Source organism: Sciurus carolinensis, chromosome 8, assembly GCF_902686445.1.
Source record: "Sciurus carolinensis chromosome 8, mSciCar1.2, whole genome shotgun sequence".
Taxonomy (NCBI): Eukaryota; Metazoa; Chordata; class Mammalia; order Rodentia; family Sciuridae; genus Sciurus; species Sciurus carolinensis.
The window spans coordinates 32181222-32194872 of record NC_062220.1 but is presented as its reverse complement, the minus strand read 5'-3'; the positions used below and the strand labels follow the sequence as shown (position 1 = coordinate 32194872).

The 13651-nt window shown below is 37.6% G+C and overlaps 1 protein-coding gene across 3 annotated transcripts in view; it reads left to right on the top strand.

Annotated features, from left to right (window-relative positions):
• Positions 1–13651, top strand: part of Cped1 (cadherin like and PC-esterase domain containing 1) — a 265317-nt gene that overhangs the window by 15338 nt on the left and 236328 nt on the right. For all 3 annotated transcript variants that reach the window (XM_047560301.1, XM_047560300.1, XM_047560299.1), the window contains one exon: positions 9978–10161. In XM_047560301.1, the coding sequence (XP_047416257.1) occupies positions 9978–10161 (184 nt within the window). The remainder of the gene's footprint in view (positions 1–9977; positions 10162–13651) is intronic.

Below are 13651 nucleotides of genomic sequence, written 5' to 3'. Positions count from 1 at the left end.
TATTATGATGAATTGGTTGTATATAGATATGAATGCCAAGAGAAGTCAGGAGACAGAGATGCAATCTGCCTGGGATTGGCAATATTAAGCATATGAAGTCGGGTTAGGAACCTGTCCTCTTCTCCCAGGGGGTATAAATGTGGTCACTAGAGAGTGGATAGAGAATCTCCTAATTCCCAACTCAGGGCCTCAAGGTTACACTTACATCCAGCAGGTGTTTCAGGAAGCTGGACTCTACCCAGAGGAGAACTTGTGTGCTCAGGTGCCAGAAGAGATTCTAGCCTGGCTGCCACAAGTTCTCTCATGATGACCCAGAGCAAAAGCCACCACAGAGGTGACAGAGAAGACAGCAGGCTAGGAGAACACTTGGGGTCACTAACTGGGCAGGATGGGTGGTGAGAGGATGGGCAGCAAACTTTGTAGTTGGGAATTTGGAAAGAGATAAAAGAGGATTGAAATGCAGAGTGGAAGTAGGAAATTTAGAAATTGATCAGTCGGACACTGGGGGAAGGTTGTAAAATTAGACAATGGTGACCATACGTTTTAAGTCATAAAAAAGGGAATGTAATGTTGCTAAAGAAATTTTTATATAGAAGATTGTAACAAAGTCTAAAATTAAAGCATATGTAGTTGTACAATTAAGAAGTTGCCTACTTCTGTCTAGTCCCCTGTTTTAGTCAGCTTTTTCATCACTGTGACTGGAAGATCCAACAAGAACAATTAGAGGAGGAAAAGTTTATTAGGTTCATAGTTTCAGAGATCTCAGTCCATAGGTGGGCCACTCCATAACTCTGAACCTGAGGTGAGGCAGAACATCATGGTGGAAGAGTATAACAGAGGGAAGCCGCTTAGGACATAGCAATCAGAAAGCAAAGGGAGAGCTCAGCTAATCAGGGGCAAAGACACACCCTCAATTACGCACCTCTTCCAGTCACATCCTCCCTGCTTATCAGTGGATCAATGCACTGCTTAGGTTAAGATCTCATAACCCAATCATTTCACCTCTAAACTTTCTTGCATTATTTCAAACACAAGCTTTTAGGGGACACCTCATATCTAAACCTGAAAGCCCCCAAATCCAAGAAGTATGTTCATGATATGTATGAAATCAATTTTTTTCCCAAGTGGTATGATGATTCTAACATTGCTTAAAAAAAAAGAAAGAAGAAGAATAGAGATGGGGATTCACTGATTATTTTTCAATGCTTTAATGTCCCTAACATATAAATACCACCTTTCCATACTCTGCTTATAATTTGAAAGAACCCATATGAAATCAAATGATTAAACATTTTGAAGATTTTTACTGAAAATATTTTACTTTTTCTAGAGACTTTTTATCCAACAACTTATTTAGGAGACATTTATTTAATAAAGCTTTACATATGTGAGGGGACTATATATTTTTGAAGTCTTTCATATTAATTGCTTTCTTCTTTGATCCTTGAAGTAGCACTAATAGTAAGAGGGAAGGTGTCCGAGCTCATTTGCAGATGAGGTGAGTGAAGTATATCACATGGAACTGACAGGGTCTCCACAGGTAAGGCCTGGGGGCCAGGAAGTAGATGGAGACCAGGGACCTGGAAGGATTTGGGTGCTATTGCAAAAGCCTAGAACTCAGATTCAGCATGTCTGGCATCTATGAAAATGTTTGGCCAGTTTTATGCTGCTTAGGTACTGACATTGTTGCTGTAATGGCCCCAGAGTTCCTTCCTTTCTGTTATATTCCCTTTGTATAGACTTACTATTTTGAGACTGAATTGCTGAATTAACTCATTGTTTAGGATGCAGGGGACAGAGACTTGCTATTATTTTAACATGTTTCAAAAGAACAAGGTCTCTCCTTGTTATTTCATGAGGGTGGACTGTCAATTCTATGTTTCCTTCATTATAGAGGATGTCCTGTAAGGGCTGCTGACAGTGTGGAGAGGCAGAGGGCAATAAGGAATCTGGAGAGTCAGCTGGACAGCGTTTACTCTAAGATCAGCAAACCTAAGCAGGGCTTGGGGCTGCAAAGAAAATAACTTCTTCCTCCTTTAAGCTCTCTGTGAGGGTCTGAGGACAGGGAATGGTGTGGAGAAAGAGGAGGGCAGAGGGAAGGAAAAGAAATCAAAGAGAGACACTCGGGAATGGTTTTCATTTGCCCTGGAATGGGGAGTAACTTCAAATGTGCCAAACTTTCAAATGTGCCAAAAGAAAAAGCAAAGGACATTTTCTCCAGAGCTCCTCAAGTTTTATCTTAAAAGTTTTCTTGAAGGAAGTTTTCCTGACTGCCATCTCCCAGATATTCCTCTGTCTTTATCATCTCAGCTGGGTCTTTGTTATGTCTGCAAAGTTACAGTAAATAGTAAACTGATGGCCCACAGCTGTGCATCGTGGGTGGCATCTCAAGACAAGAAATCTTGAATCAGTTGGAGGAAAAGCCTCAAGAGAGGCTGAAAGGCATGCTTTATATGACTAAAAACAGGGAGAAAAGAAAAAGGAGAAATTTGGGAGGAGCAGAGAAGGGAGATGTGATAGGTCCCTCTGGTTTGTTGAAATGGGGGTGGAACGGGGGAGCTGACAGCTACAGCAGGGCATGGAGAGGTCAGAGGTCACAGGAGACACCCCAGATATGGACGCCAGGATAGTTTTGTATTCTTGGTTCTGTATGGAAATTTTTCCTTGACTCCAAGATTCATGCTATGAGTGGTGGTTAACCCTGGGGAGAAATGAGCTACACATAGATTGGAAGCTTCGCCCAACATGACTGCATTCTCTGGGGTTTGCAGAACTGGGAAGCTGTGCAGTTTGCTTTGGTTCCCTTCTGTCTTTCAATCTGCTCTCCCCATTTTCTCCTCCTCTCTTCTTCCTTTATTTACACTAGCTCTATGTTGTGCACCCCTTTCACAAACACACTGTGACAAGGTGTGGTTCCAAAGATTTCAATGAGGAGAACAGATGATGAATGCAGAGAAGACCAAGGAATCTTTAGTTTGCACAGATTCTGTGCTTAATGGGAAGTCTTCCCAGATAAGTGAAAATTGTGCTGTGTCGTTGAGACATCAGTGTTTCACATGTCCCCGTGGACAGAGGCAACTTGTCGTCATTTATCATCAAATATTTTCTATCATGTATGGCCAGGTCAGGGTGTGTTGTTCTGGAATTTTCTCTGTACCCTCCACTTTTCTAATGTGTTAGGCTTAGACACATCCTTTCTGTTTACTTAATGTCTTCACAGCCGATTCTTTCTCCTGAACTTTTCTCATTTAGACCATTCTCTTCCTAAGTCCCCATCCTCCTTCCTGTGACTTGACTGAGCTGTCCCTGCCTCTCCTGAGCTTTTTTACCCTGAGCCAGGCTTGACAGTACAGAGCTTGCTGCGCAGACCTCACAGTTCTGCTTGTCCCCAGGCTTCCCCTGTGTAGTTAGCTGCCCCAGTGAGACAGGTCTCAGGCTTCTCTCTTACTGCTTAGTCATGCAGGTTACTGTCACTACTTCCACATTAAAATTTTTTGTTGTTGTTGTTTTTGCATCATAGCAGGGTGATTTACAGTTCTTAGTAAATCTTGTAATTTACATAGTAAAAGTCTGACCTTCTAGAATTCTGTCAGAATACCCATTCTTCCAGAAAACATAACTAAGAAAAGAAATCCAGTTTTCTTCACTTACTTCTTTCCTACTGTGACTTTTAAAGAGTCAAAGTTGAACCTATCTGTGAAGTTATCAACTCTTATATTCTCAACTACTCAATAGAGTTAGGTTTCCTCCTAGCTCCCCAGATGGGTAAGAAATAATGTCGTATTGCTCTTTTTAAGAGTTATCATTGCTTGTTACTTCTTGTTGCCTTCCTGAGTGCTATATTTGCCACTCACAAGAGAGTGTACCCATGGTGCTGACCATCAAATCCCTCCTGATTTAATTCCTCTTTCCGTCTTTTCTGTATGTTGAAGAATTGTCTTTCTTGCCTCATTTTCTTTCATATAAAACATTCACAATACGGATAAGCAGCAGTACCATGCCACCTTCTATAAAAGAGGTCCTGGATCATTCTCTTGCAGAGCTCATATCTCCAGAGGCAGTTGTATTCCATGATTTCATTATTTGTTATTGATCTTCTTGTTGAACAGCAAGTTCAATGGGGGCTAGAACTATGTTTAGGATCCTTCACTGTTGTATTCTCTGGAGACTAGGACCATGCCTGCCTCCTAGGAAATGCTCAAAATAGAAAAGAGGTAAAAGAATGAATGACCAAATAAACAAATGTGTGATGAGAAAAAGTCAGGAAATGCCAGAGAGAAACATGAAGGATCCAGGAGAAGGAGTTAAATAATGGATCAAAGTTCTCAGGGATCTGGAGATAGAAACAGAAATGGGAAGGGGAGGAAACTGGTTACCAGGGAAGAGGGAGAGTGTGAAACCTGGAGAAGAATCTGTAATTAGCTGTAGATAAGAGGAGGACAAGTTTCTTCCATGGAAATAAGAAGAAAAGACAAAATGTTAGTTGTGATTGCAGATAGGTCCCAGATAATCTGAAAGAGGGTCTGTGTAAGTCAGTGTGTTTCCTTCTAATATGTTAATTTCTTCTGTGACCGGGGAGGCAGAATTATCTGCAGAAATATGGAGGTAGTTGGAGAGTGGAAGCATGAAAGAGAATTGACGAGGGAAGCATATGTACCAGGATAGTCTGGGGAACCTGATGCTGAACTGTGTTGGACTCTGTTAGCAGCTCTCCACGACCCAGCCCAGGTGGAGGACAGGCAGGCTGCTGGGGGCTTCCTCGGGTCTTCCAACTCAGTGTTTCCACAGTGTCCCTCATCTCCCAATTTCTGTGTCTTATATTGTATTATAACTTCTTGCTTATATCTTCTTCCTTGATGAATCCTTCATCCGTGAAGGCAGAGACCAGTTTTTCTTGACTCCTGTGGATTCCCAGCCCTTGCATGTTTGGTGCTATGGCATATGGAAGTACAGTGGAGCAAAGGATTTAATATACTGGAAGAGAGTGATTGAAATGTTGGACCATTGAATCTGAGCTGTTGACAGAGAAGGTGAGGAAAAAAGAGGCTGGCAACAAGTTAGGTTTAGGGAAATGACTAGTTGTTGAAGAACTAATATGCTGAATAAAGGAGAAGAACTGGAACGTTATGGGTGTGATCAGAGAATGGAATATTTTACTTCATAATTTCAGAACAGGGTCTGTTTTGGGGATCACAAAATCCAAGATATGGCCATTGGTGTGGGAGGATGAAATGAAGTGGAGATGAGAGTCATTGAGGATGAAGAGGTCATGGATATTTTATGACCTGAGATGAGCATGTTGGAGACTTCATTGAGATTTTTCTAGTGGATTCTCTTTAAAATAATTAAAGAGCATGAATATATTTGGAAGTAATGAACTCATACTTTGCATTGTGTAGTCACTCATTTGCTTCTTAATTCATCCATAGTCTTTGATTTAGAGTTACTTGCATATACAACAATGGCCAAAGCAGGCAAGTGTAGTCCCTTATAGAATGCAGTAGTTGGAAATGTGGTCTTTAAACAAAAAATATATATATATATACTTATACATTGTGAAGTGTGCTGCTGGGAAAATTATGTTGAGAGATCAGTGATGATGGGTTTTGGCAATACCTCTTTCGCTTTTTTACGAAAGTTCTATTGGCCATTTATTTTTGATATTGAAACCCATTGCTTTTGTTTCTCTGCTATTTGTTCAGAACCTACATAGCGTTACTGATGAGCAAACTTACCTAACATCGAATGTTGGGGGTCGGGATAACCCAAGATACAGTTTCTGGGTACAGTTAGAACTTCTAGATGCTTAGTGTCATGATGGTATAGTTCTAAGCCTGTGTCCATTCTATGATGAATGAATGATGAGCTTGAGATTCAGTTGGATCTTCTGGAAGATGCAGACAGAAATTCACCAATATTTCCTTTAGGTAGGGGGATCTATATATGCCCAGGATTGAACCCAGAGCTTTGCTCATGTTAGGACAGCTCTCTTCCACTGAGCTACACCCTCAGTCCTTAGGTAGGGGAATTCTTACAAGGCTGTCTTTCATATTCAGGAACCTTTGGATTCTAGACAGTCATGCAATTATAACATGATTTTAAAATAAAATTTTATATGATATGTATCCTGAAAAACTCCTTCTATTTTATTTATTACATCCTCAAAAACAGGTATACATTTTGCCAGTGAGGAAAGAATCTGTATTTTATTCTTACAGTAGAAAAATTAAAACATAATTCACTATGATAGACTCTGTAATAGTTTTTAAATGCCAAAATCTGGACCAGGAAGGCGATTTAACTTTTAGTCATAAATGAAACACTTTCAAAGTCCACTATATGATTTGTATTTGAGCATGAAAAGATATCATAAATAAATGGCAACTTCAATAAATCCAGAAAAAGATTTTCTGTTGTGTGGAAAAGGGCAAGTTTTATTTTTCATTCATACAATATTTTAAAAAGCTGTGTTTCTTGTTATATTGTTAAATCTGGTGCAGACTTTTTAAGGTAACTGAGAAAATCAGCACTTTATAATGTTTTGTATTCAGTTTTTTTAATTGTATATTTATTATTTTGTTCAACTATTTAAATATTTTTGTAATTCTTGATATTTTTCACAATTCTATTGAAATCAATTTAATACAAATTTTAACCACTTTATATTGTTAATATTCCATACTTTGTGTTTATAACAAAATTTTTACATATTGAAGAAAAAGAAGTTTGCATTCATTTTTCCAAAAAAATTGTCATGTGTTTCTTTTTTGCCAATTACTATACTGATAGAAAAAACAAAGTGAACACAACAGAGAAAAATATGTTTTAATTTAGCTTATATTCTTGTGTGGGGAGACAGATGCTTCATAAAATAAGTAAATAAATTATATTTGTGCATTAAAAGATGATAACCCTTACAGAGGAACACATATCAGGTAAAGAAAAATAATAGTTCACTGAAAAAAATGCTTTTGATGACATGCTGAACCAAAAATTTTTTAATAGTTGGAAAACATATAGGATTCCCAAGATAAAAGAAGAACTACATTATAATAGTATTCACATTCATATATATTTAGCATCATTTATTGGTGGGACACTATATTAATAGACATTGTCATATCAAAAATTTATTTAATTTTCAATACAACTTTGTTTTTTATTTTTTTTTTAATTTTTACAGACTGCATTTTGATTCTCTGTACACACATGGGGTACAACTTTTTGTTTCTGTGGTTATACAGGATGTAGATTCATACCATTCATGTAATCATACATGTACACAAGGTAATGATGTCTGTCTCAGTCCACCATCTTTCATACCCCTGACCGTCCCCCCTCTCATTTCCCTCTACATAGTCCAATACAACTTCTTGAAGTAGGATTTGTTCTTTCAACTGTACCTATGAGAAAACTCCAACTGTGGACAGATTTAAAATCTTGCCCTTGTGGATGAAGCCTGCAAGAGGTAGAGCCAGAATTTAAATCCAGATTTTTAATTCCTAGTCCTCCTCTCATTACACTCTACAGGGCTGGATCCAACACTCACAGTAGTGGATAACAACACTCCCCTCTTTGCTTTATCTTAGGTGATGTAAAGATTCTAGATTTTGAAGTCCTTCCAATAAGAATAATGTGTTTGGTTATAAAACAACTTTCTTGTCTTCTAGTGAAGTGATTTCTGGGGAAATATTTTAAAATCTCTAAAGAAGAAGAGAGAGGCAAGTGACTCAGGGGTTCATGGTATGAGCATCTGGGAATACACATTTTTTTAAAAAAATTAAGATGTAGTGTAATGGTTAAATACCTTCTTCCAGTAAAAATATATACTTGAAAATTCAGGAGTAATCGGGAGCTTCTGTTTCCCAGAGTGCTGCTATCCACATTTGATAATCCCTCATTTGCTGTGTGGTTGACATGATTGTTCACATAGTTTTTATTTCACTTACGCAGTGTGTGCACCTGTCGTTGGACTGTCTAAAACTGTTCTTGCCCTTTGGTATTGGGCCATTCTGCTGATACAGTGTGTTATAAATATTACAAGGGCAGGGCCAGTTTGTATTACAGGGTAATACAACATAATTTTACTGACAAGCTCATTTCCTATTTACTCTCTGTAGTCTGAGACATGATTAAACTTTCAGTCCAAATTATAAAGGTTAATACAAAATATGGCCAGTAATCTTACTTTATTTAGCACAAGTGTGACATAAGATCTACTTGCAAAAGTTACATTGCTCTTGCTTAAATTGGTCCTGGTTGGGGGAAAAGGAGAAGTGATATCTTTCAAAAATAAAATTACAATAACTTAAGAGTTTTAAAATATGCTCTCCTCATGTGAAATCCCTGCTACACTTGGGGGCATCCTGTTATTATGAAAGAAAATAATATGAGAAGGGAATTCTGGATCCTGTGCATTTCCCTTGAGTGACACTGATATATTTGGAGGCATCTGTCTTCCCCTTTCACCTAGACGCATGTTTGTTTTCTTTGGCTCCTGAGGGCCACTGAGTTCCCTCTTACTGCTCTGTATAGAGGCTCAACCTGTATTCAGTTGCAAACACTCCTTGTAAGTTTATCATTACAATGACAGCGTTTGCTGGGGAATCATGTCCCAATTTGCAAGTAAATCCTTGTGTTTAAATAATTTCCTCATTAATAAAACATAATACCCTTAAAAAAAGGGAAATAACTAATCAAGCACGTTTTCTCAAAGTACCAGGCACAGAAGGTGTGATTAGCTAGTGTTCTGTTTCTTTCCATCACATCCGTCACACAAGTATCAAGTACCTTTGTTAGCATGTGCCAGGCAGAGCTCAAACTCGACAGCTTTCCTGACTCATGCTCTTTATGATGTATTATTATTTTAAAAGCCCACATACAGCACTCCTATGTGGCAGGCCTGGGTGTAACACTATAAAAATTAACTCTCCAATCTTCTGAGCTCTTTCAGGAAGAGATGTTGTTCATGACCACACAGATAGTGCTGGTGAAGACAGGTGATTTCAATCCAGCAGTTTGGCTTCAGCTGGTGTCTTCTGGCACCTCACTAGGCTTGGTCTGTTGATTTTTATGGCAATAGTTTGTAGGTAATGAAAAATAAGATATGCCTACAAAATGTTTACAATCTAAAGTTGTTTCTTCTTTCTATACATATCTTCAAATATTTTGATATAATGCTACTGCAGTTCATTTACTAAATATTTTCATTTCTTAAGAATGTGGCACGTGTCATGTTCCGGGGCGGGGATGGGGAACAGTATCTTTCATTAAAACTTATTACGAATTTTAATTTCAATCTCTATTTGTCAACTTAAAAATTGATTTTGTTACTTTTAAGTATATTGTGAGAAAGAAGACTGTTTATATTGGAGAACAATAATGGGAAGAGCTGAGAATTATGGAACTTCAATAGTTTTTTTTTTTTCCTTATACCTGATGCCTGGTCCCACCTCACTGATATACATCCAACTTTGTGATGTCTTAATTGAGAGTAACAGCAGCAACAAATACCTCTAAAGAGCTCCCAGATTTCCTTTGGGGTCTACCTCTGCTTGACCATGTCCTTCCAACATAAAACTCATTCCCTCTGTTTCTTCTTCATGTTTGCCTAAATCAACTATGAAGAGATAACCCAGTGGGACTCCTTTATAAAAGCACAATGCAAGTGCAACCCTATATATTTTCCAGCTAGAGTTGAGCTCTATATTTCTATGCAGCAGTTTTCCCCCACAGGAAACTCTAAATTTTAATGACCTAAAATTTTCATCTTTTTGTAGCAGTGAGAACAAGTTCACCTTCAGTTCTTGCACATGAGCTTGCCTTTGTCCTTGTCAGCCTTTCAGAGAATCTTTTATTTCTAGAGAAAAATGTAAAGAATATCTTTCTAAATGACATTCGATTTGCATTAATGATGTACTTGAAGCAAAATGTGCTAATTTCTCATCTTGAATTTTATGCCTTCTTTCTTTTCTTAGATTGAAGAATCAATGGAGACACACTTTGGCAGTCATGGTAGAAGGGCCGTACTCTATAGGCCTCCTTCCTACAGCAAAATGGAGCTTCAGCTATACCAGCACATACTCACACAGCATGGCTACATGGTTGTCATCACTGAAGAAAGGTTCGGTGCCGGCCTTGGACTGGGACTGCTAGAACAAGGTGAGAATAATAAAAAAGTAATTACCAATGTCACTTCACACACAATATAAACGATTTCTAGAGTATGCTACTCTTTTTCTCAAAAAATTTCACAAACACAAATTTTTATCCATGATCAACTTTCTTCTTGTTAGCTTCCTTTTTTTGTTTTGATTTTAGTTCCTTTCAATTTTTCTGTAGCTAGATAACTTTATTTCTGAAATTATTTTGTTTATATTTCTGTAGCATTTCAGAGTTGCATAGTTCATGTTTAAATGCTACATTAAAAATGTTTATGTTTATGAGTCTGAACACATGTTCTTCCCAGCACCAAACTACTCCATATTTTAAGAAAATTGCCACTTCATTTGACTGCAAGTAGAATGTGCTGGAAATTGTTTCAAGAAGGCAGCTTAAATATGATTCACAGATGATTCTAAATAAGAAAGAAGTAAGAATATTTATTATATACACCATTACTTGTCAGGTAATTTTATTTCTATCATTTGAAGATAAAAATAAGAGACAAATTTTTAGACAAGTTATTTTAAAAGAAAATTAAGTAGATGATGAGGGTTAAAAGGGCAGAAATGATAACAGATAACATTTCCAATAACTAAGCATATAGCAGATTCCATCCTAACTTGCTATCCAGGACCTTATTTAAAAATGCACTGTAGACCTTGAATAGCTAATGACTGGGAAATATTAATTTGCCCAGGCAACTGACCTACCATGTGTCTTACACCAGCTGCAGGGGAAGGACGGGTGGGAAAACCCGTGTCCTAACTCTTACTTTCTGTGTTCTTCCTCTTACCCACTATTACCCTTGTCTCTATTTTGATCCATTATCCTGCACTATCCTGCCATTGTGACAGCTACAGTGATCTAGAATACACAATCAACACAATTACTCAGTACAGTCCTCCTTCAGTATCCCAGGGTACTGGTTCCTGGACCCCCATAAATACCAAAAAAAAAAAAAAAAAAAAAAAAAAAGTGCTCAAACCCTTTATGAAAAGTGGTAGTCTTTACATATGACCTAAAAACATCCTCCCATATACTTTAAATCAGCCCTAGATGACTTATAATACCTAATAAATGTAATTATGATGTACATAGTTGTTATGTCACTTAGGGAATCATGAAAAGGAAAAAGTTCTGCACATGTTCAGTATAGATGCAATTAAAAAAATATTTTCAATTTGTGGTTGGTTGAATCTGTGGATGTGGATATGAAGAGTTAAGTACACATCTATTTTCCTATTTATTAAAAGGGAGATAGGAGAAGCAATTTGAATTAACTGCTGAGGTCAATAGTGATTTCCTTTGGAAGAAAATGGTTAGATCTCTGTGCTTAAATACTTTTTATAACCACCTTGCTACTATTATAATGCTTCTTTTTCAATTAGGTGCCCCTTTCCTGGAAAGAAAATTGAAAGAAAGTCAGGAAGGTGTTTCTGAGACAAATAAAAAAGTAATATGAAAGCTCTGGAATAGTAACAAGAGCTGAAAGCAAAGTTTCCAAATTTCATAATTTTGCTGGAGTTGGCTCTATTATGAGGGACCACTCTAAGGTTCTGGAACATTCATAAGTGATATGGTCCAAAACCTATTCATCGGGATAGTCCTTGGTATAAGGGAAAGATATAGAATGCTTAGTCTCTCTCTTTTGTTGCACAAAACATCACATCCTGTCACTGAATGGGGCGATTGGGCCTCTGCACACTGCCCTGTGAGCTGCTTCTGAAGTCATATAAAGTGGCTCTGATGACATGAGACTGTGCTCCAAAATTCATGTATTTCCCTACTGCCTTGGTGCTTCCACTGACTTACTGTGCACAAAACATGGATTATCTGTGCATTGCAACTTCCATTCAATTTCAATTTTCAGTTCTGTCCAGCTGCAAAACAGATGGATTACATTTCCTCTCTCCCTTGATGTCTTTGGGTCAGTTTGACAAAGAAAAAAAAATAAGATTATGTTGCAGCTTCCAAATATCAAGGAAGTGCAAAGACAGCCTGAAGGCAATAGAATCTGGCAGCCAAAGGAGCTGCTAGACCCAATGGCAGAAGATTCCTATATGGTGTCCCCAGCCTTTGCCAGTACAAATGCTGCTTTGGCTTCCTTTTTCTACATTCCTACAGCTCTAAAAACATCTCCTTCATAACTCTTCTTGGCATTCTTTTACTCTTTATCACAAGCTATTATTTCTGGATAGGCCTCAAGAAAGGGTAGCAATTTCACAATTTCATGAGTATGGAAAATTGATTTTTGTTTATTTTATTTAATTTTGTAGTTTTCACTTTAGAGGAGTGTGCTTCAAATACCTGAAATAAAACAGTTTTGTGATTCTAATGTAACTTACTTGATTACTATCCCACAGGAAAAAAAAATAACAGTTTTAAAAACTGCAGCTTATTTTCCATGGCCATCAATTTCATCTATAAATTATGTTTGAATTGAGGCAGTCATTATAAAAATATTTTCTAGAAATGTGATTCTTATTAGAACTTGCTTTGCTTTAGTGTCACAGTTTTACCTCCTGCTTATTTTATTGTGTGCATATCAACAGAATGCGTGAGGCTATGTTGGCACATGTAAACTTGACCTCCCCAGGGTGAGCAGCCTGGGTTAGTGGAAATGACTCAGAATGACCTGGAACTCTAGTCTATCTACCTTTCATTTTGCACTGCAGTTTCTGCTGTTTGCTAACCTGCAATATGAAAATATTACATTAAAAGCAAAGTAGACACTGCCACAAATACTACTGAGAACCCAAGTACAGGTTTGACACCTTGATAAAATACCTTCATATTCATAGGAAAATAATTATAATGTGTACTTTCCTTTCTGTGCCTGTCTGATCCAACCTGCTTTTCTTTCCTTTCCTGACTTGATCCAAATCCCTTCTCCTCAACTCTTTCTGTGCCATACTCTGACCCACAGGTGGTCTTTTTTGTAGCTTGGAACCAATTTCTTTTTTTAACCTTGTGAGAATGGAAAGAATAAAAATTGGAAAAAGCAAAAGGATGATAAGCTACCCAGGCAACACTTTGCTATTAAATATAATCTGTACTGGTAGAGTAACATTTGAACTTTATATTTTATGATTTTCCTACTTATTTTAGTAAACATCATTCGAAAAGAAAAGTAGACAATCTCAGATCCTAAATTAGAATATGGGCTTTATTTTCTTCCCCCTGGTTAATTTCATTCTAGTGGCATAGCAGAGGTTGATGGCTCTATTGAAAAAGGCTACAGGCTGTGAATATGTGACCTTAAGAAATTTAAGTTCTCTGAGCCCTAGCTCTCTATTAATGATGGTAGTGATATTTATTTCAGAGAAGTATGCAGTGCAGATTTATCTGCTGTGTCCAACCCCATCAAAGTTCAGAGAGAGACAAAGCAAAGGCAAGTCAACGTTTTATCTTGAAATTATGGGAACAGGACCCATATGTTAAAGGCAGATACAGGTACTTCTTATGTGTAGCCCAGTTTGGAGAGCAA